This window comes from Heloderma suspectum, chromosome 3 (genome assembly GCF_057233095.1).
Source record: "Heloderma suspectum isolate Gila_16-S chromosome 3, 16-S_ref, whole genome shotgun sequence".
Taxonomy (NCBI): domain Eukaryota; kingdom Metazoa; phylum Chordata; class Lepidosauria; order Squamata; family Helodermatidae; genus Heloderma; species Heloderma suspectum.
In genome coordinates, this window is record NC_139460.1 from 256,206,122 (window position 1) to 256,234,085 (window position 27,964).

General features: G+C 43.4%; 1 protein-coding gene across 1 annotated transcript in view; it reads right to left on the reverse strand.

Moving 5' to 3' along the window:
* SORCS3 (sortilin related VPS10 domain containing receptor 3) overlaps positions 1 to 27,964 on the reverse strand; it is a 516,588-nt gene that overhangs the window by 331,575 nt on the left and 157,049 nt on the right. The window contains exon 4 of the mRNA XM_084841986.1: positions 24,395 to 24,553. Within this exon, the coding sequence (XP_084698112.1) occupies positions 24,395 to 24,553 (159 nt within the window). The remainder of the gene's footprint in view (positions 1 to 24,394; positions 24,554 to 27,964) is intronic.

The following is a 27,964-nucleotide window of genomic DNA, read 5'->3' on the forward strand; positions in this document are numbered from 1 at the left end:
TTCCCCCACCCCACCCTTCCCAGTGTTCAGACTGGACTGGTGTCTGGTGAGTCAGTAGCTGAACAGAGGGACAAGGCAAGCCAGAGTCCACAAACAGTCCCAGAGTAGCAAATAGCAAAGCCATGCAGTATAGACAAAAGGGGTTATGCAGAGAGAGTAGTCAAATCCAGGCCAAGGTCACTTACACAGTGGGGTCCAAGCAGAAGGTAGAGTCCACAGGCAGACTGGCACCAGAATCAAACACAGACATTGTTTTCAGGAGCCTCTATAAGCTTCTACTGCGCTTTTTATCCTGGAGCTGCCAGAGCCCCACCCAAGCCCCACCTGCTCTCTACTCATGAGGAGCCATTTTCTTCCCAAGTAGACCTGTTCTGCAGCCTAGCACCGCATCAGGTTTTTCTGAGTTGGCCTGCCTCCTCTGGTGCCATAGCTCCTTTGGATTTAGGGGGCACTCAGTCTCCTCCTCTGAGGCAGACTCCCCTCTTCGTGAGGGGCTGGTAAGGATGGACGAAAGTCCCTTACCTGGTCCCGCAGCTGTTTTCAGTGGGGGGGGGAGGCGCTCCGTTTCTCCCCCCGAAATTCTTGGTGGGGGGGAGGCGCCCCGCCCCTCCCGGCCGAAATTCAGGCCGGGGGGGAGGCGCCCCATCCCTCCCCACCGAAATTTTGGCCAGATGGGAGCACCCCGCCTCTCCGGCCACAAAAGAAAAAAGTTATGTAAAAAAAAAAAACAACGTGATAGGCTACGTAATGATTTACGTAGCCTATCACGGCTAGATTTTCAAAGTCAGCCGTGATAGGCTACGTAAATCTTTACGTAGCCTATCACAGCTGACTTTGGGGGGGGGAAAGCACATACACAAATGGCGGCGCCCATGGGCGCCGCCATTTGCATTCCTTATTTGGGCACAGGTAGCCTACGTAAAGATTTACATAGACTACGGCGAAAATAAGGGCAATGCAAATAGCGTTGCCCTTATTTTCGCCGTAGTCTACGTAAATCTTTACGTGGACTTTGTTGTTGTTGTTGTTCAGTCGTTCAGTCGTGTCCGACTCTTCGTGACCCCATGGACCATAGCACGCCAGGCCTTCTCCAGGTTCGTGGAGAAATTCTCCGACATCCCTAGGGGCTGGGACTTCAGCAGGCTCCTCTAGTGGAACCCTTCTGGCAGGGAATGGGCATCATCCTCCATTAGGGCCTCTAAATCCTCCTCAGTGGAGGAGTCTTCCAATGTGAGTTATTCCCCCTTTTGTCACGCTCCCCACTATACAGAAATGGATTCTGTGGAAATCACCTGAATTTCTTTAACACATGAGGCCTACTGAGAAGTTAACCCCAAACACAATTAGAATTGTGTGAGGGGGGAAGTGAGGACAACCATGACATTGTTGCCTATCTCTGCAGCCCTCCACGCACTGGAGGGGTAATATCTGCAGTGGGAAGCCTTGTCTACTTATGAAGACTCCCCATGACATAGAACTCCAGGATTCTAAATCACACAGGGATCCTACATGGGTAGAGGCAGCTCCCAGCTCCAAACATTGAGTGGAGAGGGATGATGAGCATGCAACAGAGTGGGTGGGGCCAACTGGCTTCTTCCCCCCCCCCCATGAAATTCTAATTGTGTGTATGGGGAAGTGAATGTCTGCATGGGCCTGCGGAAACCTCAGAATCCTTGGCGGATATATTTTGACAACACCACAGTGAGAAATTTGTCTGTGAAAAAGGAAATATTTCATAGAGCATATTAGGACTTCCAAGTCCACAATATCTGTGGTAAGCTGATATCTTCCTTCCATCCTTCTCCCCAAATCTTGCCAGAAATCAAGTGAGCCAAATCTTCACAAGTGAACATAACCCTGCAAATGTCAGCCCCAGCCAGAAACCATTTGGCCAGTGAAAATCACCAACTGAGAAGCTGGCATGCTACAGGGATCTCCTCAGGTGACCTCAAAATACCTTTAATATTGTCATTTTGAATTCATCCATAAAGAAACCTCTGCAATCACACAATGGGAATGCTGCAGCAACAGGAGACTGTGCTGGGAAATGGTTGTTGACCTCTGATCTTCCTCCCAAGCATTTATTTTCTACATGCAGATGGAAGGTCTAAGGCAGCAATCTTATGCACACTTTGGCCTGGCCTACATGTGCAGCTGAATGATGTGGGACTCAGATGGAAGGCCCCTGATGTGGCAGAACAGACTGTATCACTTTGGATTGCTGGTGCAGGGCCTCATTTCTGAAGGCTGCCTTGTCTTTAAAAATCCCAGAATAAAAATGTGCCCCTGCAAGTAGACACTAGCATAGCAGGGAGATGCTGGCTACAACCTTTTGCCTGGTGTGCTAGGGTGTGTGTTTTTTTACATCCAGAAAAGTTTATTTTATGTGAAGGACCATCCAAAAGTGGTATCTCCCACCTGCAGCCTGAAATGGTAAAGTCCACTTTTACACCACTAGAGTCTAATGGGGATGAATAGATCTGTCAGTCTTGGTCTCACTGAGGTTGTCTTTATTTATTTATTGTTGAGGTCAAATTCATTCTGTCCCATTTCTGTACATGTTTTTCATAATGTATGCATTCATAATTTCATAATGTGTGCATTTTTAAACATACACATTTTTGGAGGCATGCACCCATTGTGGCTGTTCACACATAATGCTAAGCCATCATGGGTTAATTTCCCCATAATGCTTAGCAGAGTGTGCCAGCCACCATTCTGAATATGCAAGCCGTGGTGTCCTTGTAGCTTGCAGCATCATGTGAACATGGCATTGTGCGTTGTTTGAGGTGGTAGACAACCCTCTAATTAATTAATTAATTAATTATATTTCTATACTGCCCCATAGCTGAAGTTCTCTCGGCAATTCACAGCTTGTTCACATAGCTTGTTTTTGGGGTTATTTGAGGGTTGTCTACTCCTTCAAACAACCCATGAAGCCAGGTTCAAATGATGCTGCAAAGCATGGGTGCCCACAGCACCATGCAAAAAGGGAGTCCTTCAGTGCTGACATGACAGCCTCCATGGCTAAATGAAGCAATGATGGGCTTTCATGGTGTGCAAACCAGGTCAGTGATTAAAGCACATTTGCACACATGTGGAAATGTATGAGCATTTTTCAGGGGAGCATTTTTCAAATGTGTGCATGTTCTTGAATTCATTTTCTTGTTTTGTGGAATGGAACACAAGTTCATAAATGTATGGATTTCCTACCACATACTGTGTTTAAGTTTACATTTGGGTCTAGGTGGTGTGAACTGGGCAAATTTGTCCCCCCTCCACACACACACACAAAAGCTCAACAGAGCAAATTTGTCATGCATCCCTAGAGTCTAACGCCTCATTCTAAACTACTGGGGCAAATTGCATGTGAGATCAGTGGAGATGAGTTGGTCTTGTTGATTAATATTGGTCTGTAGGGCAGGGATCGAACCCTTCCCATTCCACAATGTCTCCACAGAGAACAGCTGATCTGGGCAATGTAGCCCTAGGTGCCAACACACACCGGTATTTAGACATTCTGGATCTGACAACAGTCCAGTAAACGCCCTGTTTTCGCCACCACAGTGCTGCTGAATCTCCATCATGCCCCTGAGAATTTTTGCTCTGTTCTCAGGGGATTATTTTGCTATATTCTGCCCATCCATACAAAAAGATAATAATCAGATTCATCATCATCATATATTTCCATGCTTTGCACTAAGGCTGGATTAAGATTAGGGATGGGCAAACTCCCCCTTATTTGTGTGTGCACCGCTCCCCGGACTCCTGCCGGTTGCCTGACGCTAGCAGGCACAGGACCCAGTGAGAATTCAGGACTTCTTTTTTGCTGTGAGCCACAGTTTTGTGCAAAATCACAGCAATAGCTATTTACAGAAATCGCAATTTCCACAGAATCGCATCCGTAAATAGTGCGATTTGCACAAAATTTTGCACAAATCATACTATTTACAGCCACAATTTTGTGCAAATCATGATTTCCATAAATAGCTATACCCACGATATTGCGCAAAATCATGGCTTGCAGCAAAAAAGGGGCGGCAGGAAACTGCAAGTTTGCCAGACTTTGCACGTGCTGAGTCAGGCAAGCTCAGGGATCCACGAGCTGGCAAAAACTCACTGAGCTCCACCCCCAAACCAGATTCCTCTAACATCCTTAAGTGGGAGAGCATGGCTTCATGTCACCATAGAAAAATTAAGAGCAATCAAACAATGGAACATATTGCCCTGGAACATCATGGAATTACTTTATTGTGTAAGTTTTATGAAATGACATGACCGTTTTGCTGGAAATGATCTTGGTGTTGGCATCCTTGCCACACTTGAGGCTAGACTACATAGCCCACGGGGTTCCTTCCAGCAATATGAACCTGGCAGGCTGCAAAGGTCAAGTTCACACTGTACCTAACACTAGTAAAAATAAAAAAGGGCCCAACAGAGGTGACCTTCGCTGCTGTAGGCTTCATAGATTTTGAGAGTTGTTGTTTTTTCTGCATAAGTGATGTGTGCAGAGCCAGATTAACTCAACAGGGGCTCAATATATCTCTCATCAAGCTGGCTGTGTGACAGAAGATTTTATGCTACAGTATGAACAGGCCATTCATTTTATTTTAGTGATGGGACGATATGTTTTTGAGCTCCCCTCCTAACAATCCATTGATATATATAATAGCTGTGGAGATGGCTTAATGACTAACCTGATTCATAGTCAGGTTTGCTACACACCTCCTTGGTTTTCTTGATTTTACAGCAGATACAACCCAGCTCTATGCTACCAGATAGCTGCACATACTAGATATAACCAGAAGCTATTTGACATAAATGGCAACGTTATGACTAATGCCGATGACATCCTCCATGTACATCAGTCATGCTATAACTTAACGGACAACGGTGCACATTAGATTCCATCAGATTTCAAAATGAATAATGGTTATCAAAGAAATATGAATAAGGGAAAGAAAGAAAGAAAAAGAAAGGATGGCTTGCTCCTATGCGGAGGGAGCTGCCCTCAAGCCCATTGAAATCCATGGGCTGAAGCACCCCTCCAAAGGACTGCAACCTAAAACTAGAATCCCCACTGTATGCTATGAATAAGGATTTTAAAATTATTCTTAAAGTAAGTTTCTAAGGACCATAAAGGCATTACAACTTAAATGCTTTCTTGAAATCAAAGGGTGCGGGGGGGGGGAGAATCTCTATGGTGAGGCGAGGCTGCTTAGGTAACCCAGTTGTTCATTATCACACAGGTCAGTCACGTGGAAAGCCTTTTTCAAGCAAATATCGCCATCTTCTGGACACTTAAATAAGGCCAGTCAGACCTGATCTGGTGAGGGGCTCCAGTCACTGTTCAACTAGCCCATGAAACGCACTAAAAAGCCATGGATCACAGAAAACCTGAGTCTTCAATGGACCTGTAGCTGGATGTTTCAGGCAGCTGCTGCCAGATGTTTGCAGACCTTCCAGGTGATGTACGATGCTCAGTGGTGCTGCCCAAACATGCTAGGAGCTCGGATACCTGCTTGGGCTGCTTGGAGCAGTTTCATCCCTGTGCGCGCAGTCACGGTGTTGAGTTGGCCCTTATGAAGCTACAGGGAGGCTTGTGTCTCACAGTGGTGTGGGAGTAACACCAGAACTGTTATGAGCGGTTGGCTTTAAGCTTAGTGGTTTACCTCCTGTGGCCAGGGGTATTTTGCGAATGCACTGCTGCATCCCAAGCTAAGATTCTCCTGCTGCCTCCACAACCAGCTATTGCCCTTCCAGCCAGCATCAGGAATCACAAGACAAACAGAGAGACAAATATACTTGCACTGACATTCTTTCTCACTCCTCTTCCCGAGAACTCTCTGAACCTATCCATTCTGCCCCTCATGTGGCCAACCCTGTGCCATTGAAACACACGTTTTCCCCATTGCAAATACACCTCCAAGTACTACCCCACCATTACCCTAGTGCTGCTGTCCCTGTTCCTTATAATGGCAAACCACAATTCACATCCATCCTCTCTTGCTTTATTGCTGCTATTGGGGCCATAAGGGAACAAGCTGCCAGTCCATGGTTAAGGGTGGTGATCTAATCCTTTCACCTCTGTAACTATTTGGAGTGAATAAAATATGCATTAAATATGCCTGTTTCTGAGCTAATTTCCCCACAACATCTACTTTAGCATACAATCCGCCATGTTCACACCATGCCTCTGCCCAAGATTCTTGTATTTCCATGTTGGTCAGGTACATGTATGTGTACAGAATCAGATGCATGTTTGTGTACACTGTGATCAAGGATGAATGGGAAGTAATTCAGGTAAGAGTGGACACTTAGAAAAGGGGGACATTATCTTAAAAAAAAAACATCCCGTTTTGATACCTGGGACAAGAGACTACACAAATGACACTGTTTATATCCTGAAGATTTGTATCCTACAATTGGTAGGAGAGATGAGTGAGAACTAGAATGCTGAGTCAGATGTAGAACAAAAGTAAGCCAGTGATGTGGATTGAGGCGAGGAGTAACACAATCAGAAGACAACAATAGGTGAGAGAATACCCCGATTCTGCATATAAACTGTTAATCTCTGTAACTTCTACTTATAGATGAAATCTGAAACTATAATACTCTTTATTTCACTGTTCAATAATGAACAATGAAATAAAGTTGGATCATGAATTGTGCTGTGTTAACAAGCTCTGCTATATGCATTTTTCTAATTCATCTATCTTGTTTTGGGTTTTGTTTTCCCTTCTTTAATGCTTATCCAGTAATTATAAACCAATTAAAAAGGTTCCAGTTTCTTTCCTTTCCTTTTATACCCTTCTCCTCCAAATGTACAAGTTGGGATGTTGAAGTTGGTCATTTATCCAAACATGCACACACCTGTTCAATATTAGAATAATGTATTTTGGACATTTGTCCAATAGGAGCCTGTGTCATCCTCCTGCTAAAGATAAATCAATCTTATGCCCAATGATGCTCAGGGGAGTTTCAGTTTGCATTTAATTGTTTATGAAGCAACCACACTTTCTCCTATTACGTCTCCCTTGAGGGACTGTTACGTTCCATGATTAATCTTGCCCTTCTTTGCCACATGAGGCCCCAAAGGAATTGATCAGCAGATTTCCAAATCCTACCATGAAGTCAAGCTGGTGCCTGGAACAAGGGCAAAAGCTACCCAAACTGCCCACAGTCAGCAGCAAAGACAAAGCCCAGCAGAATCAGCAACTGAGCTGAGCAGATGCTGAAGGTGACAGAAGGGGAAATGTCATTAAATGGATTTTGCATTTGGCGGTGCTGTTAGGCCAAGAAATGCAGGATCCTAAGCATGAGACAGAAGGAGGTCACAACAGTAACATTTGCATTCTTTTTTAAACTGCGTACCTTGGAATTCAACTCATCTGTTCATTCAGAGGAAACTGAAACTGATCGTTGAAAATACAGAGGACACCACAGTTTGAGCTTGCAAGCTCCACTCAATCTCAGCAATCTCAGCTAGGATTCCTTTGCATCCATCAGTCTTCCTGCACCAAAGTGGAAGCACTTTGGTTGGGGGTCAAGAGGAGATTCAGTCACTCCCTAAAAAGCCATCTGTCCACTGTGAGAATCCTTCTTGGCCCCCACACAGTGGCCCAGTCCACACAGAATATTGCATAAAAGCAATGCTCAGTGTGGAGGTTGGAAGGGGGTGGAAGTGGACTGGTTTCACTTCAAATTTGGCTAGACTCAATTATATCCATAGAGAAGAAACAGAATGGCTTTAGAAGTTGAACTGCATCACACCAACTATGAACACTGTATAAAACCCTATCCAACATGGTACTTCCTTTTATGGCTATGGCTTCTCATGCAAGCGAGCATTCCATATGATCACAACCCAAACACTGGTACAAATGTGACAGTGCCATTTGCTCTGTCCCTCAAGTGGTCCTTGGGTGAATCAGTCTATTTCCACACCATGTCACTTTAACATGTGCTCACCTGTTATTCTGTTCTGTCCTGTTTCCACATTAAGTTTCAAACCCACACAAAAACTCACGTTTAAATATTATTTCAATATTTAAAACACATTTTTCCTCAAAATACACACTTTAAAATGTATTTTGATATGTTTTGGGTGCTGAAAACGCATTAGAACATTTGGGAAATGCAAAAGCCAGTTGATAACTAAGAAATCGGAAAGATGTGGATCAAGTCAGTCCACACTGGAATTCATGGATTCCTGGTTCTTTTGCTCACATTCCCAACCAAACAAGAAGTGAAAGAGAACAGGGGAAGCAAGAATTAGCTGCTGTTCATTTCCTCCAAACTTCTCAATTTTGATTTTATATTCCATTTATATGACTCCTATTCATCCATGGATTTTTTCTCCAATCCCGCACCCAATGCAACTGCTCAGCATGTAAATATAGATATGCTGGAAGTATTCAACACCTCCGCCCCATTCCTTAGATTTCCTTACAGTTGCTACACCTTATGAATACTTATGATATAGATTGTATTAAGGATGGGTGGGGCTGCATACAGATTTATAATATTTTTGTGTTCTGCCATATTAATTTTGTTGTTCTGCATACCTGGTTTTGCATTATTTATTTTCTTTAAGTCTGAGAGTAAAGTTCCCTTTCAATAACTTTCAGCATGAAATCTGTGGCTTTTGTGGAGGGGGAAAATTTCCCAAACCTGGCCCCTTTTCCTTTTATGACACTAGAGAAACAGCCTTGTATGCTTTAATGTCCATTGCTGTTGTTCTGCTTACCCTTAGCACTGCTGCTGCCAACACCTGTTTCAAAGTCCTGGTGGAAGTGGCTCTTCCCAAAGTGTGGGCAACTGGCAACACCCCATCCCCCTTTGCAGGATTTCCTAGTGTGAAAGTAAGAAGCATTGTCCTTGTATTGATTGGCTTCTAGATGCTACACCATTATTTTTATTTTTTATTATTACACTTGTATCCCACCTTTTTTTTCCTCTTGCAAGGAATCCAAAGCAGCTTACATGGGCTTCTTCCCCTCCATTTTATCCCCATAACATCCCCATAACCTGTGTGGTAGGTTACGCTGAGTGTCAATGGCTGGCTCAAAGTCAGCCAGTGAGATTCATGGTCAAGTGGGGACTTGAACCTGAATCTCCCAAGTCCCAGGCCAACACTCTAACCACTACACCTATGGCTCATCATGTGGCTAATCAGAGTGAAGGCAATGCTTCCTGCCCCCACTCTTGGAAATCCTAGGAGGAAAAAAAAAGCTTGCCGCCAGTTGCCAACACTTTGAGGAATGTTATTACCACTGGCATGTTTTTCCGCCAACTTTAACCCCTGTCCAAATCATTCAAATTCTCCCAATTTCACAGCCCATGAATGGGATGGCAAAATAAGTAAGGGATTTCAGTTCCTAATTTATCATGTCTGGTCAATTACATTTATGGTCAATTAAATTGAACGTATAGCCACTACTTCTATTCAATGTTTCTTCCTCCCCAGAATAAAATTTCTAACAGTTGTTGCCACTTTTTCAAGAACTCGGATGCTAAATATCAGGGGATATGGAAAAGTAACAACAACAACAATGGGTAAAATGTTCAATCGGCTTGTGGCTTCTCTTCCAGACCATTACAGCCTAGTGTAGTCCATCTGTCTGTTGTTGTTTTTTAAAGTCTTTAAGAGAGCAATCCTATGTCCCCTGGACAGCATCTGGGGGAGATAGGATTTTTCAGTTTCCCAGCTCCGAGCTCATAGACAACACTATGAGCTCATGGCTGGGAAACCATGCTCCCTGCCCCCTCCCGTTGTAGCCAGGGTGGAGAGAACCACAGTGGCTGCCCCTCTGTGCCTGTCCATGCTTATAACATGGAGCATGGACAGGGTGAAAAGGGGGCATTCCCAGGGACGGGAAGGGGAGGAGACTGAGGAAGCTGTCCTAGACTGCTTCCTATGCGGTCTCCAGCCCCGTTCCCGCCCCTTCCCCGAAGCCATGCTTAGACGCCCAAAATCAGGCATCTAAGGCAAACTGCAGGGCAGCCGGAGCACAGAAGGAATCCTCTTCTCCGTGCTTTAGCCACCCTTCATTGGATAGGCGGTCATCTATCAGAGGCAACTGTCTATCTCAATAGAATTGTGCCCTAAGATCACATTCACACACAACACTAAGTCAGGAACCCTACATTGTATTCTTTCCGGTGCCAGGTGAAGACCTTTTTCCCATTAAATTCAAACCTATGACTATGGTTAACTATGCCAAAATAAGCCAAGATTTGTAAACCAACTACAAATCCTAGTTGAACGCTGGCTTACAATCCTGTCTTGTTTGGGCACCATCAACCATATGCCTGGGTTTATATATAACATGAAGCTATCCCTTCCCGGCATGTTTACTTGCTCACACAAAGAGCACAGTGCTCATTCACATGGTGGTTTATTAAGCCAGGTTCCTTGGCATACGTTTTGTGTGAACCTGGCTTTTGTGTACAGTGGAGTATATTTCAAGTTAGTGAGTTCCTTGATTTCAGCAAGTGCTTCAGTGGCTTTCCAGACAGTGAAACTGATTCGTTTTAGGGATAAGTAGATGCCTCCCATTCTTTTATTGCTCTATGGCTGCCTCTGCCTTACATTTCATTCTGATTGTCTTCTGTTCTGGTTTAACCTGGAGAATATCTAAATTAATTAATTTCTGAACTGGTGAATGCTTTCTGCTCTCAGTCACAGTTTCCAGTTTACATCTTCTTCTTTTATTCTTGCAGGTTACCAATGCACAAAATGACATATGCACATGATTTTTTTTAAAAAAAAAACTGTTTAGCAATACTCATCTCTTTTAAACCCTGGTCCAAAGAAGAGTGCATTTAGGTCATTGTAGACTCTGGCCCTAATGGGTCTTATGGGTGGGGGTGGGGCGCTCATTAAATGGTAATATGTATTACTTTAATTAATGCTCATTCTACTTCGTGGGGCTTGGACTTCTTCCCTGAAGTCCTGCCATGCCAGCATCACTCAGTCCAAAATGTTCCATCTGAATTTGAGCTTTTCTAGGCCCTCCAACTGAACCCTCCAAACTGAAAAGTTTTCAGAATGGAATATTCAAACAGGTTTCTTTGAGCATTTCCTTTCTTTGCCTTGTTTACTAATTTAAGCCAATTGATTCAGGCCTAATTATCCCAAAAGGATACTTGCTTTTGATTTTCAGGCGCCATTAGCCCTGTTCAGGCATTCTAAATTAGAGGAGAGTAAACACACCAGGAAAGGGAGTGTGCTCGGTCCTCACCCTCCATCACCACTTTTGTTGCCCTCTACTCATAGAGGGCAACTTTGTGAAGAGTCCTGCATCTGTGGAGGCACTTCATGGGATCCAGAATGCTGGAAAATCAGAGTGTAAAAATCTGTAAAAGAATTATTAGGGAGGGGCAAAGGTATATACAAGATTTTTTTCCCCAAACCTCAGATGTTCCAGCTGAGATTATGTTTCTGAATCTCTGGGCCATAGCAGACTCCAGTGGATATGGCTGCTGTAACAGCCACATGTTAGTCTCTCACAGGGTGGGCCTTCCTCACCTGGGCTGCTCCGGCTTTTGCCTTTTGCAGTTTCGGCTCCTGGTGGAAGATGCAAGAGGCACTGGGGGAGCAACCAGGTTTAGAAGGTTTCCTTAGTCCTCAGGTGTTCCAACTGAATTTACAGGAATGTCCAGTGACAAACCCAAAATAATTGGAAGCGGAAATAAGCAAGCAAGCAAGCAAGCAAGCAAGCAAGAAAGACAGACAGACAGACAGACAGACAGACGCTATATTTATGGAGGATTATGGAGTAATCCATAACCCATTACATTATGGAGGATTCTGTGCTACGTAGACTTGACACACCACTCAAATGGCCATTTGAGTAGGGGAGAAACAGATTGAGATTTGCTACCAAGTGGAAAAAAGCATTTCTCTTATTAAAGTTTCATAGTCAGCTTCTTTTGTTTGCAACGGCAAATCATGCATTCAGAGTTCAGTGTTTGCTAGGACAGAAAGCATTGTGGTGCTTCTCCAAATAAGCGGGTTGCTGCTGCATAATTAAATTTCTCATCTTCCTTTAAAACTACCAGTATTAACATAATCGCAGTGATAAATGCAGAGTCATACCTCTTCTTGCCAACATTAATAACTTCCATGCTTCAAATGAAAACAATTGTGACATCTGACTGTATAAAAATTACCTCGTGCAGCAACTCCACTTAATTAAAACATTTTAAAAGATGTTTTTGTTACATTTAGTGAATGACGTATTGCACTGCAATGTTATAGTGCTAGCAATTATGGCTTATTCCACTTGCAGCAGTTGACGACACAAGTGCCCCACACTTGATTCAGCCGGTGTGTGCACTAAGAGGAAACTGGTTGGGGAGAAGGGTGCTCCTTTGCTAATGAGTTTGGTAATCAAGGCATCTATTTTCATTTCAAATTGGCTAGATTGAGGGAAATTGCGAGACTAAATGACTAGAGCTAATTAGGATTATAAAAATATTCATCACGTTGAAGAATTAACACCGGGTCTTGATTTTCTGGTATTTGCATACGGCTGCTCTTTAAGGAAGGGTGGGGGAAACAGCACTGATAAATTGTCTTCTCTTTAATGAATTGAGCAAACACTATTTCTGTTTTAGCCATCCTTTCATTTAAAGGCACTGTTACATATTCATGATTTGTAAATGAAGCTAAGTGATTCCGATTCCTTGCATGATTACCATATTCAAGAAATTGCTTCCCCAAGTTGCTGTTAAATACCCTTGAACTTGGAATTTGCTTTCTCAACAGCAAATATTCTCGCATATCTGCTCTGTTATTAAACATGTTGTGGTAAACCCGACCAGACTGAAAGATGTGGTATCCAGGGACATGGTCACCAAACACAACAATATATCAGTAATGTCTTCAGAGAGGAAAATACAATAAAGATCAAGCAGGCTGTAGCCCTTGGAGACCTGCAGCCCTGTCTTTTTTTGTCCTGCCACAGACTTCACTTGATATTGACAGGTCACTTAACATTTCGGTGTCTTACCAATTCACCTTAATTCCATTTTAGCCACAGCAGTACATTTAGACTTTGGACAGAGGCTCAAAAGATGGGTTATACTTGCACTCTCAGGAACAAAAGTTTATCTATTTATTTTATTTATTTATTACATTTATATCCCACCTTTTTTCCTCCTTAAGGAACCCAAGACGGCATACATAATCTTCCTCCTCCTCCATTTTATCCTCACAACAACCCTGTGAGTGGGTTGGGCTGAGAGTCTGTGACTGGCCCAAAGTCACCCACTGAGCTTCCATGGCCAAGTGGGGACTAGAACCTGGATCTCCCGACTCCCAGTCCAACACTCTAGCTACACCACAATGGCTCTGTTAATCCACATAGCTCCATTTTCCTCATTGGTTATTCAGAGCCATAGCATTCTTACAATTCTTTGACTTTAAACCAGTCTTGGACTGGACAGCCCATCAAACAGAAGACCTTCAAAGAAAGGATTGCTCCCTGTAAAATAAAACATCTGGCACCCACCTGACACTGCCCTTTTGCATTCAAACCTGGTGGCAGGGACCATGAGGGCTGGCACTGAAGCCTACAAAACGTTGCCATAGGACTGGCCCATATGCCTAGGCATGCCATATATATTGCTGGCTAGCTGCTAAAGATGTAAAATGTATACACATATATTACATATAAAGCTGCATTCTTGAGCAGCTTACCACTAGTTTATTGTTGGAATTGCTCCTGGACCTCTCTTACTGTTGCATGGTTGGCACCTTGCTGCAGTTTTGTGTTAAATTAGAATTAGATCCAGTAGAACTTTATTACTATTTTTCTTGAGATACTTTGAAAAGACAGCATGTTTGGAAGTAAACTCTTCTGGATGGAAATAGCGAGAGCGCTACTTTCTTCTTTCACTCTATTTTTCAACTTTTACATTACAATTCCAGGTAAGTAAATAAATAAATGCAATAAGACAATCAAATAAAGACATGGGAAATTGTTTTCAATAAATTATATGAATACATTATATTCACAAGATAAAACTCATTTTCACAATCACTGAGAGACATACACAATAACGTATCTTCTTTTAAGGTTTGCATTAACCCCATCAACAGTTCTTCTTCAGACTGCTTCCTTTGTTTAAATCAATAAATGCATATTGATTTTTATTTCAAGATTTTATCCATACTTTCTCCTGGAGATTTTGCATAGCATACACATGAGACACATGAGAAACATCTTGGATCGCTCCTTTAGAGTTCTGACTGGTTCTGATTAAAACCCAGACCGGATTCAAAGCCCCACTGACATCAGAGCCACCAGCTTCCACTGACACTGAGCTAGATGGACCAATGATCTGACTTGGTATAAAGCAGCATCCTGTCTTGCATTAATATGGCTTTTGCTGCCGTGATGATAAACTGGACGTTCATGATAGACTCAGGGTGTCATTTACATTCAGAAAGATAATATGAATAGAAAGAATTTACCTGCCTGTTATTACTGCTGAGGTTTATGCTAGCTATTGCCATTTGAGAAAGGTAGGTAACAGTCTGCAGGTGCTAGATTACATTTAAATGTTGCAAAGTGTTACACTATTGCAGATTGTCACATAGGGATTAAGAGATTAAAATGTTTTATCTGACAATCTCCGTGATTTAAATTATACTCTAAAACGGGATTTTCAGTGGAGACTGGTGGAATGAGAACTGCTGCATAGATTCTTCAAGAGGTCCATAGGCTTCAACAAAGGATAAGGGCTGCAAAATATTAATTGCAAAAATCAGAGTTGTTATTATCAAACTTCATAATTCCTTGGCTGGAAATATGAACCTCAAATATGAGTTGAACATTATGACCCTCCAGTTTTTCTTATGCTCGGATGCGGATAGTCAGAGAACTCACTTCCTGTCACTCACTAACTGCCACTTGCGGTCAACTCCCTCCTCCCATCTATTTCAGACCTCTCTACCCACCCATCCAGTCACCCACCCACCCATTTAATGCTGTGGCTCCAGCCAACTCTAGCAGAGGGAATGAAGTCACTGCTTTTGCCAGTACTGGTGCTGCTATTCCAGAGGCAGACTCACAGGTGGTTGTGAGGGACAGGTTTGACAGGAGATGTGCAAGGAGATTAGGGAAAGGATTGGTGGTGTGACATGGTCTGATTTAACTTGCATTGGCTTGGAATAAGATGAGCGCTTTCTGAACTTGGGTGGTGAAATAGCTCTGCTTATTTTCTGACGAGAAGCCTTTATTTACTGAAAATTGAAAAGATGATGACCGCAGCAGCTTACATCATTACCTCTATCCATTTTAAAATGGTTTGTAATACAGAATTTACCACTTCCAATGGTCCAGAGAGTTGGGTAGTAGTGCAGGTTGTGTTAAGACAGATGTAAGATCTCACTGTGGAAATAGCTGTCTTTTGTGCAAATATATGGCAATATTGGGAGGCCTCTTCCCATTTTTTTGTGTCTAATTTTCTTTATCCTTCTCCCCACATGCAGCTGATTTTGTTGTCACTCTTTAAATACATGCAGACATTATACAGCCTAGGAAGCCATGATGATTCCATACCTTGAATTAGACTTTCAAATTGCGATGCTGCCTGTGATTACTGGGAAGACCTTGCTGGGATGGAGATTGACTACCAGGTGCAACAAAATGGCATCTTGCCATATTATCTCAAAGATCTAATTCAGGTACTCATAGGTAGAGTTTATTGGGGGGGGGTTGATGAAGATTAATGAAGAATCTTGATGATGAATATGCTTAGTGGAAGATGAGACTTTTGATTGCCAAGCTCTTGCATTTTAGAACTTGTTTGATAAGCAACATTGTGGCAGGTGTTTTAGTGATAACCCATTTATTAGACCTTTTTGACTACCTGTCTATCTTTAAATGATTCTACACTGGGTTCTTAATTATGGTATTCAAAGTCCTATACATTTCAGTTAGTGTTGGCAAAAGAATATGGACATTTGTCCAACTGGAAATTTCAGTTTTCATTAAAAAACACACACACACAAACCAAATAAGACTGCAATAACTTCCATTCTATTACAATATCTGAATACAGTATGCCAATAAAACCTCTTTACTTTGTCAGACTCCTCTTTCTAATCTCTGTAGCATCTTAAATATGTCAGGCTGCAGTCCTATGTTCCATGGCGGGAGGGGTGTCCCAAGAACCATGACCTTTGTTGGATCTGCCTCTCTGTGAGTGGAGAGAAAGGTTCTCCCTCGGAGGGGGAGAGCCAACCTCAGATTACCTCCCCAGCCCCCATGGAAACCTCTATAGTGGTTCAGGACTGAAGTTGGAACTCCAAAGTTGGGAAGGAGTAAATGGAGCCATGCCAGGAATGGGCCATGAGGCACGATGGGAGACACTGTGGAGCAGCAGGATCCACAGGTCTCCTATGCCAGCCCTGGATATGCCGTAGCTCAATTCCCTTCCATTGGTTTCAGCGGGAGGGATTTTGTTACAAAGGGGGACCAGCCCTGGAGGTAGAGAGGAAAATGTGGAAATGTCACTCCTCCCTCTCTTCCATCCTGCTGGGCTTACACAAGCAGGGCTTTGGATTTGTCAGAAGCTCCAGTGTCAAAGCTCTCTGCAATGGCAGGTCACATTGCTCTGCCCTACCTATCCCTCCTTGCCAGTTTTCTCAGAATCTCCAACATTGTTTCTCCCCCAGTTCAGACTATTCATTCATCTCACTCACACAACAGAACATAAAATGCCAAATCTAGGGAGGAGAGAAGTGTTGAAGCCACACACACACACACCAGTGATACAATTTAAGCCACGGAGCCCAATTTCTTCAATTCCTTCTCACAGCAAAATGGTTGAGTTGCATCACAGGGCACAAGTTTCTATTAGCGCTGAATTCTAAACCTCCTAGAGGAGATTATAATTTTATCAAATGTGTATTTTAAGGCACATCTATTGTGGTGCAGTGATTGAGAGTTTGGATGTAGTAAACCCAGATTCAAATACACACTCAGCTATGAAGCTCAGTAGATAGACTTGGACAAGTTGCTATCTTTGAGCCTGACAAACCTCACAAAGTTCTTGTGTAGTTAAAACATTCTTCTGGGCTTCCTGGATATAGGGTAGGATACAAATGCAACATTCCATGCAATGGCTTCCCATTGCCATATTCTCAATGCAGTGATCCAACAGGAACTGCCCATCTAAAAAGGAGGTATCTTCGTTGTGGAGGGGAACTCCAAAACACATTGGGAGAGTATGCATGGACTATGCTGATCCTTCTCTATCTCCCATTTTATTTACAGCAGTGCAATAAAGGAGATTTTATATACCAGGATGGAATAAATGGATGCATCAATCCCCTACCATACCAATGTACCTTTAGACTCAGATCGCACCCAAATCCTCTCTTACTTAGTTAAATGTGGCACATCCCATAACTATGAGAGTTCTTTGGCACTGAGCTGGTCATTCAGCATATGGACTCAGTTCTGCTATAACAAATACAACTAATTCTATTCTAGTTCCTTTTGGAGAGTGGCAGAAGTTTCAAAGGAAGCGCTGAATGAACATGGTACTTTTTGAACCATTCATTCACTAGCGGAGCCAATAGTCTAAGGTCACCTTCAGCCCATGGGTGATTTCCATGACAACACTGCTTTCCAAGAGATATTTAGATTTGTGTTTGAACTCAGCATTACTGGCTTGCAAGTGCTCAGGCCACTTGTGTGTTTTTTGAAAATATAGCTATGCTACTGTCATTGTTTTGCCTCAGTTCCCATTTAGCAAAATAGACTACATACTCCCATTCTCCCTCCCTCTGTCATGCACACACTCTTACAAATATATTGCATTTTATTTCTCAGTATTTACATAACTACTAGTGCTGTGCTGAAAATTTCAGTCCTTCCTTTTTTGGCATTTTGTCAGTGGATGGGGGCAAAATGAAAACTCTAGTGAAAGAGGCTGGGAGAGATGATAATTTTGAATGATTTTCTCCTTGGGGAGGAGGACAGGATTTCAGCTTACCTTTTTAAGTGTAGGCAGTGGCTGAGGGGGTCTTCTTTCTTCTTTTTTTTAAACATCCCCTGCACTTGCCAGAGCCCGGGACTTGTCTCCAGCCCAGAAGCTGTTTCTGAACTCCCAGGAGACCACGTGACTTTGCCCTTTCGAATAGGCATTCAAGGAAGGCTCTGGGACTGCAGAAGCTTCTTTGCAAAGCATGAGCAATTGGGGATTTTAGAGCTTTAGAAAAATTCTGCTCTTCCTTGCAGCAACACAGAGCAAGCAAGATATGTGTTTTTCTAAAGCTCCAAAAATCCCATTTGTTGTTTTCAAAGACGCTTTTTTGCAAAGAAGGTTCTGCAATCTGGGAGTTCTTCCTGAATGCCTATTGGAGAGGGTGAGGTCACATGGTCTCATGGGAGTTCAAGAAGTGCTGCAGGGCTGGAGAAGCCTCTCTGTAAAGAGGGGGGGGGCTTTTTTCAAGTAAAAAGAAATAAAATATAATAGAAAGAAGATTTTGCAGCCACCTCCAAGAATTAAGAAGTCTAAGGACCCCTGTCCCTCTCCCTTCCTAAATAGAAAATTCTCCTTGCGAGAGAGGCAGAAAAAATGATGCCTCTTTCACAGGGAGAGAAAAAAAATCCCCAAAATAGGGGGCAGGATTCAGCACTAATAAATGCTGACTTTTGTGCAGGCTTGTGGCAATCTTCACACATTAAGGGACAGGTTTATGGATGGGCAAACAAGTGTTGTTTGGGATCGCCAGGATTCTCCAAACATCATCTCACCACTCATCTTGTGCCCAATTCCCATTTGCTATGGCTGCTTGCTTTGCGTGAATGGGAAAACTGTGCAAATTGAGCAGTGATCAAATGGGAGATTTGCACAAATGTGAACATAGCTCCCCCACATTCCAACATCATTATTTCCCCTAACAGCTGTTTCCTCAAACAAACAACTTGAGAAGCAGGCTATGCAAATGCGTACATACTCAGTAGGAGAGTGGGTGAATTGTGGGCCCTGGAAATTGTGGAATGGGGGAGAAAGGACCATAAACAGAACTCATTTGCATAGACCAGCATTCGGTCACAGAAAAATACTATTTCTTTCTTCTTTTCTTTTTTCAACCAGAAGAAATTAAATCAATGTACATAAATTTGCCTAGCTGGGCAAATTTTAAGTGCAGAATTTGGACCATCCAGTGTAACAAGTTGTGGGTTGTAGCAAGGCACTCTAATTCAAACCCAGCCTACCTTGGGTTACCAGTGAGTGTCCTAACAGACCCATCACATATCACATCTCTTTCTTACAGCTGTCTTTGTCCAAACACAGGCACAGTTTCAAAAGTTCCTTTCTAGCTTAAAAGCAACATCAAAACATTCAGTGACATCAAATGGATGTATTGGATCTTTCAATCTGTACTGCTGAATTCCCGGACACATTGAACATCTGAGCATGCAAAAGGATTGACATTTGGCTAGGCCCTTTCACACAATAACTGCCTGGCACTATAAAGAACTCCACATTTACAGTGGCTTTGCATCTGCAAATGTCACTGTGGCATCATCAGAGAAATAGCAATGTGCACCTGATGCCTTCTGTTAACAAGGTAAAGGCTATATTCTAGTTATTATCTATGGTTACTGGGGCAGTACATAATAGAACACTTTCAAGTGTATTAAATTACATAGGTCAGGCAGTAGAAAAACCTGGAAACTATGGTATATTGCAGCACAGCAGACTAACACACCTTCAATGGCCCACTAATAAATTTACTCACCAAGGGAAAGCACATACACTTCACCAATGTAATTACTGAGCCAAAGAACTTTCCCCACACATCTGCATGCTTCAGCAGATGTACAGAAACTCACGGAGCAATTTCAGTGAGAACAAGTTACAATGTGACACAGAGAAGTCTTGTGTTCACTTCTCAGCTTCCAACACACCATCCACAACTCCCCACATGTGCTGCATCATGGACAGATAGGCCTGGGTAGGAGCAAGGTATTGTGGGTGAGGTAAACCTGAAGAGAGACTGCACTGTTGCTGCTTTGCTGTGGAATCCAGCAGTAACATTCCAAAAACTCAAATAGCGCTAGCGGAGCTCCACTGAATCTTTCCATTGCACAGCGGTTACCCATTCCGCTTGAACAACTGGTGGTCCAAGCAGTTGTACAAATAGTTGCACAATCAGTGCAAAGAAGTTGCGCAACCAGTTGCACAGTGCATTGTGCAACAGGTAGGTTGCACAAGGGTTACAAGCAGTTGTGTAACCGGTTGAACAAGCAGAATGCACAACAGGTAGCACAACGGGTTCACAACACATTGCAGAATGGGTACAAGCATAATGCAAAACAGCTTGCACAAACATAACTTTAGTTGGATTCTTCTCTTGCACATAGTTCAGAACCTAGTTTCTGCTAATGCAACATCATTTGCATTAACAGAATGACACAGTTGGATATTGAGCCAAGCATGCATTTTCGGAATTGGGGAGCCTGCTAAATTAGATTTCTACAAATAATGGGAAACTTGACCTGGAAGTATTTGGGAAACCTACAGATTGGTCGCAAATGCTGCTTTATGTATACATTTCTTCATTAATACAGAAACAATAATGTGCCTGGTGATTTACAGAGTGCAAAGGGACAGGTCCCTGCACCAACTGCATCTGATCACACTTTATCCCTTAATTAAACTGAGAGAGAATAGAGGAACTGTAGCAATGCCTAGAATCAATCTCTGAAGTTTGACAAATCTGAGCTTTACTGCTCAGTTATATTGTTTGTAGGGATGTCAGAGAATTCCACCACGGATGTCGGTGAGGCCGAATGCCAGTGCATTCGGCCCCCCAAAATCTGTGGCGGAACGGCCTGCCACCCCCTGCCACCCTGCGGATCCCCCCCCCCGGGACGAGACTTACCTGGGGCGGATGTTCCAGGCAGCGACGGCTCCGGCAGTGGCTCCAGCGGCAGCGGCTTCGACGGCTGGTCTTCCGACTGGCTGCCGCCACCGCCGCCATTTGCAGTTTGGTTGTTGTTGTTGTTTTTACAGAGACGTGATACACTATGTAAAGACTTATGTAGCCTATCACATCCTGGTAAAAAAAAAACCGCGTACGCAAATGGCGGTGGCTACAGCCGCCGCCATTTGCGTTCCTTATTTTTCACCGTCTTAGTCTACGTAAATATTTACGTAGACTATTATGGCAAAAATAAAGTGGAATGCAAATAGCGTAGTGGGCGCTATTTGTGTCCCTTTTTGATTCGCCGTTTTAGCCTACGTAAATATTTATGTAGGCTAAAACGGCGAATCAAAAAGGGACGCAAATAGTGCCCACTACGCTATTTGCGTTCCCATTTATTTTCGCCATAATAGTCTACGTAAATATTTACATAGACTAAGATGGCGAAAAATAAGGAACGCAAATGGCGGCAGCCGTAGCCGCTGCCATTTGCATACACCGTTGTTTTTTTTACCCAGCAGCCACCGCGGCCGGAAATCCGGCTGCAGACAGCCCTGGCCTGGCCGGCTGCTCCGTGGAGCCACCGCAGAGCACAGCCGGCCGTCGAGGATTCTGGGGGGAAGGACGGAACGCCTCCCCCCATGCACCATGAACAGAATCCGCGGAAAGGTAAGTGACTTTCGTACATCCCTAACCGTTTGTAGGCCAGGGGTGTTGAACCTCTTTGAGCCCAAGGGCCAAATTCCATTTTGGAGGTGCTTTCAGGGACTGAATTCCAGTGGTCCAAAGGCAAATGGGGTGGTGCCAAAAATACCAGCATATTTTAGCTTAAAGCTGTTAGTGCCAGCAAGTACGTCTTAGGGGAGGCACGTCAATCTTTCAGAGGAAGGGGTGGGACCTGAGCAAGGGGGGGGGGTGGCCATCTAGGGAACCCCAGAAGGCCAGACTGGAACCTGAGGCAAGCCAGATTTGGCTGCCAGGACTGAGGTTCTGCTCTTCTTCTGTAGAGCCAAGGGCCACATAAAACAGGACCATGTTTTCAGCAGCAGCAACAACAAAATCAATCTAAAAAATTGCCAGGCAAGTTTATGGAAGCACTTCTTTTAGTTCCAACATTGTTCCAGGTCTCTTTCCATGCTATAGCCCTCCCATCCACATCCTGAAAAGGTTAGGCCCCAATAAGATCACTAATGGCTTTGCTCCTAACGAAGATTACCTTCTGTGGAAAAAAAAAAATCTGTCATCTATGCTACATTTTCAGCGCTTCTGAGATGATCCCATTCCCTTCAGAGAAAGTGTGAAGAGTATAAATGACTGAAATCCAGTAAACAGTGTTTCTGAAGATGGGAGCAAAAGAAGGGGACTGACACTTTGTCCCATCCTGCACCTTACAGGATTAACAGTAGTACACAGAGCGATGGGAGCAGTCCTGATTCAGAATCAAAGCAAAGCAGAGTTCTATAAAGTTCTAAAGGAATACGAGACAGCATATTGGGGGCGGGGGGGGGGAATTTCCCTGCTATTTTTGCTTCAGCACACCTTGACTTCTTTGAGCACTCTTTTGACTACTGCCACAAGCAGGGTTTTTTTTTTAATTAAAAAGTTTTAAAAGTCATTTGATAAGCTGGGAAATGTGAAGGGTGGTGGTATGAAACAAAAAAAAGGGGGGAGGTTCCATGGGGAACTGGACTTGCCATTTAAAGCTGTGCATATACCTCTCCAGCCACTCAGAACAAGCTGCAGCATTGGGATGTGAATCTGGGTAACAATAACAGTTCTGAATGCCTTCCCACAGATAGAGTGGCCATGTAACACATCAAAAAAGAGGAAATGTATCACTAAGAAAGAAGACAGCAGAGGACACAAATTTGCATGAAATTCCATACACTAATGGAAATGTATAGATGAAAATCCAGAAATAATTAATTCATTAATAATTGAATTAGTTAATTATTAATTAATATTAATATAATAATTAATAAATAATTAAATAAATAACTATTTAAGTAGCAATAATAAATCTTACCACAGTGAGGAGGACTGTGACCCTGATGTCCAAGTGCTAACTGCTGACAAGCAATCTCAAGGCCTTTTCTGCCCCTTCTTTAAAGCAGACTTGGACTGGACAGTCCTTCAAACAGAGGGCACCTTCAAAGACAGGACTGTCCTCTGAACTGTTTAGTTCCTGCTACAGCTGATCCACATGAAGAAAACTTTCTGTGCATGTATTTTTCTCTGTCTTCCCTTTCACCAAATTTATTCACCAGACAGGGTTTATAGTTGGCCTATGAACACTGGCTTGTTTGGAAGCAGCAAATCATGATCCTGGATTCAGACATCACAATAAGCTATCCCTGCCTGGTTGGTCTTACCCATTTATGTGAAGGGAAAAGCAAAGGGGGAGCAAACAGGCAGTGTACACCAGCACAGTACTCATTCACAGTAAGAAAGGAATCCTGACTTATCTGTATGTGTGAACCCAGACAAAGAGAAACTCTGGTTAGTTTAAAACAGGAAGGAGATGCTTCCAATCACACAGGAGAAGAGGGATGGGAAAACTCTTGAGCCTGTGGCTCGTTGCTGCTAGTGCACATAGCACTAAACTATAGTTTAGTGTAAGGATGTACGAAAGTCACTTACCTTTTCGAAGGGTGACATTCACGGTGGGGGGGAGGCGCTCCATCCCTCCCCCCGAAATTCTCTCCAGCCAGCTCCGCTCCATGGAGATTCTGCGGAGCCACTGGCCAGGGCCGCCCACAGCCGGACATCCGGCTGCTGGGCAGCCTGCACAGGGACGCAAATGGCGGCTGCCGTAGCCGCCATTTGCATCCCTGTATTTTGCCATGATAGGCTACATAAATATTTACATAGCCTATCACAGCAAAAAAACAAACAGTGAACGCAAATGGCGGCCACTACACCATTTGCGCCCCTCTCTTTTGTCGTGATAGGCTATGTAAATATTTACATAGCCTATTACGGCAAAAAAAAGGGGGGGGAACACAAATGGCGGCCACTACACCATTTGCGCCCCTCTCTTTTGTCGTAATAGGCTATGTAAATATTTATGTAGCCTATCACACAGCAAAAAAAAAAGGGAACGCAAATGGTGGCCGCTGTAGCTGCTGCCATTTGCGTTCCCTTAGTTTTGCCGTGATAGGCTACGTAAGTATTTACATAGCCTATCACAGCTATATGGAAGAAGCGAATGACAGCCGCAGACGCAGCCACCATTCGCAATGCAGTGCAGATGGCAGCAGGTAGGTGCTCCGTTCCAGGCCCATTTCGCGGAGTGGGGGGGTGGGAGGCTTCATTCTGCCACAGATTTTGGGGGGCCGAATGCACTGGCATTCGGCCTCACTGAGATCCGTGGCGGTATTCTCTGACATCCCTAGTTTAGTGTTACATCTGAAATGAGGATGAACAAGGTACCTTTTGGTCAATGCTGTATGCTAGAATCCAGTCCTCTTGCTTAGGATGGAAGAGCAGACTCTGGATGTAGAAGCTGAGCCGATATTTTTGATAGGTGGCACCTTCATCATTACTGATGAGTATGCTGCTTTCAATCTCTGGATCACTCAGGAGCATTATCTATATAAGAAGAAGAAATATATAGGGTAAGGGAGGAAATAGGGCTAACAATGTATCTGATACCAGCTTGAGATTATTGGCATGTATATCTACCAAGAAGAGTGTCTGTATCAGGTTTTTCACACCATGACTTATGATGGCAAACTGTAACCCCAGCATATGTTTAAAGTCCATGGGCATGTGTTAACTTCAGGCAATTTTTTCTTCTTCTGGATAGCTGATCGCTTAGAGAGCCACACAGATGGGATTTGACCTGATGACCTGAGAAGTCTAATTCCAACTCTATGATTTTTCAATACTGTTGCAGCAAGTTGTCAAGCATGAATGAGGCACCACTAAATGTTGCAAATTACAAATATAGCTGACATAATCAGATTAATTCTTCTTATTCTATTGATACAGAAATCCTTTTCAACTTGATAGAGATCTATGCACACACCTCAGAAAGAGTACACCCTATCTCCCTTAAATCATTACTTAAATCATCCACCTAGGGCCGATCTATATTGAACACACCATCGCAATGAATTCAGTGTCCTGTCAAGTTAAACACTCTTACATTAAAACATGATTATCCATATTCAGCCATTTTCCCCATTGTGGTGCTTCATCGAATGCACGAGCTTGGTTCACACTTGAGCGCTGTGCTGTTTTCCTACTCTTAAAGATGGCAGCTCTCCTTGGAGGATCAGAAACTCTTCCTTTTTCTGCTGATTCCATGCCCATTGTGTGGCAGTGGAGCAGGAGAGGCTTGTCATTTTCCACATGTTTTCTTGGCCTTGGGGAAAATGACCAGCTTGTCCCTTGCTGCTGTAGCAGGTGGGAGTGGAGAGAAGAAGGAGGAACCTATCCTGTTCTCTCCCCACACCTGCTGAAGGCCAGGGCGAGTGGCTGGGGGTTGTCTGCCAATGCTCTTTTCCCCATGCCATCCCTTGGCAGCCGGCATGAGGAAGACGGGCAGCGGCACCCAGCGCTTGCATTTGGGTGGGGCTGCTGGCATCTTCGAAGATTCGAAGCTTCACGTCGGCCTGTTCAGTAGTTGGATGGGCAACCACCTGGGAATCAGGCTTCTTGCACTGAGCAGGGGGTTGTTCTATCCCTTCGAATGAGACTAAGTTTTACCCCCTTCTATCCCCTGCTTCAGCTTTTTTTTTTAATTAAGGCATTTAAGATGTGAAGCTTTGAATCTTCAAATCTTCAAAGATCATGCCTGAATTAGAAAAAAAAAAAAATTGCGGAGAAGCAAGCCATGATTCTTCAAAGATAACACCTTAATTAAAAAAAAAAAAGCCAAAGCGGGGGATAGAAGGGGGTAAAACTTAATCTCATTTGAAGGGATAGAACAACCCCATGCTCAGTGCAGGAAGCCTGATTCCCAGGCGGTCTCCCATCCAAGCACTGACCGGGACTGACCCCGCTTAGCTTCCAAGATCAGACAAGCGCATGCACATCCAGCCATTTGCTTGTTGCTGAGGAAACGGGGGCTGCTGAGGAAGCTATGCGATCAGTAGCCGGAAGAAGACATAGGGCCGTCGAGAGCTGTGATTGGACAGGAGGGAAATACCGCTGTATATGGACAGGCAGGGGAGGGGACTATAACCAGTCACTGTAGCGAAGGCAGAAAATCAGAGCACATTAAGGGGAAATACCAGAATATCAGGGTATTGAAAGCAGGAACACGGAAGCAGGAAATTATGGTTCCAATTCAAGGTGGGTACTGCGTAGTGTGAAAGACAGGCGGTGAAACCTCATTGGAAGCGAAAAAACCCGTAAGTGTAGATTGGCCCTTAATTAATGATTTCTATATTTCACACCCAATTTTGGAATTTCACATGTGTGTTGTGGCAGCATAAAAGATGAGCAACAAGTAAACCTTAGGCTTACTATAGGAGTTTTATTCCAAATGTCGTTCCCTTGGTAGTGCCAAAATTGACACTGACGTCTCTTGGCTCATGCAAGGTATATTCATCACAATATGCACACATCATCTTGTATGTGGCAGCTATCAGTTAAGACTCCAAGTCAAAAGTATATTGGGAATTAATACTAGTGCAGTGATTTTCCTAGAGGTTAAACCAAATTAGTCTAATTTGAGAAACAGAGAATTTTGGTAAAGAAGCCAGAACCTGTATATTTTGGGTCAGTGACCCAGTTCATATGACACGGCAGATCATCAGGGGCTGTTTAACCCATGATGAGCCATGGTGTGTGCCAAGTGACATTTTGAATATTCAATCCCTGATCGGGTGATTGGGGGGGGGTGCTGCTGTGTCAGGTGAACCCAGCCACTGTAGGTTATTTTAAGGTTAACAACCCTCATGTAACCCATGGTTTGTAGTAGGGTTATGCAAGTGTTGTTTAATTGACCAGCAGATAATTGATGGAGAGTTGATTCTAACAAAACTCTAATATAAACAAGTGGCTTTTCTATGTGAAATTAATATGGCATCTAGTTTCAACATCATTTTGCATGGTATATTTATGTCAGCATAAAGTATTAGGGAGAAACATAAAACAAGATGGACAGTGAATAAGTATGGTTCCAGTTATTGCTCAAATAGATTCCAAAAGCATGTCAAAAGGCTATTGATCCTTAATGAGGGATACTTAAACTCATGAAATATAATTAGGATGTCTATATATTCTAACCATTTCCAGAGGGTAGCTGTGTTAGCTATTGCAGCAAAAACAACAAAAGACACCCATTGACACATACCCTGGGATGCCGTTATGTGCGAATCAGGAATCATTTTTTAAACCCTAGGTTGTCATGAACGAGCAAGGATGCTGGTTGCTTGATCACTCCCACATAGCTCCTCCTGCCAGTGGGAACAGCTAAACAGTCTCGAGATTCCTTGGTTGTTTAGCATGACATCCATACCTGGAACTCTGCATTGCCTCTCCCCTGACAAGGCAGAACCAGAACTCGTGGTTAAACTCTGGGTTACAATTCTGGTTTATCAGGGAGAACAGACAACCCTGAGACATAGTCTCAGCTGCTTAGCAAGTGTACTCCATGTTTAAGAATAGCTGCAACAAGAAAAGCTTAGTTCTGTGGCCTGTATAAATTTCACAAATGGAGCAAATTTACATAACGTCTTCTTTGTCATGATCTATTCCGCAATATTTACTCATGCATATACATTATTCCAGTTTTGATTGTCATGATGGGGAGAGGCAAGGAGCTATGTAGGTGGCTAAAGCTCCACCTCTGATCTTATTCAGCAGCTCCTCTGGCTTCGGCAAATTCAGCAGGGTGCTCACACATGCTTTTAAACAATAAGTGCTTGCCATATATCTATAGATATATCTTCTTTCAAGAACATATTTGCAGAGCAGACATAAAGGCTAAGTCCTTGCCTTTTATTTCTTAAATGATAACTGAGTTTTGTGGGATGCTGAATTCTATGC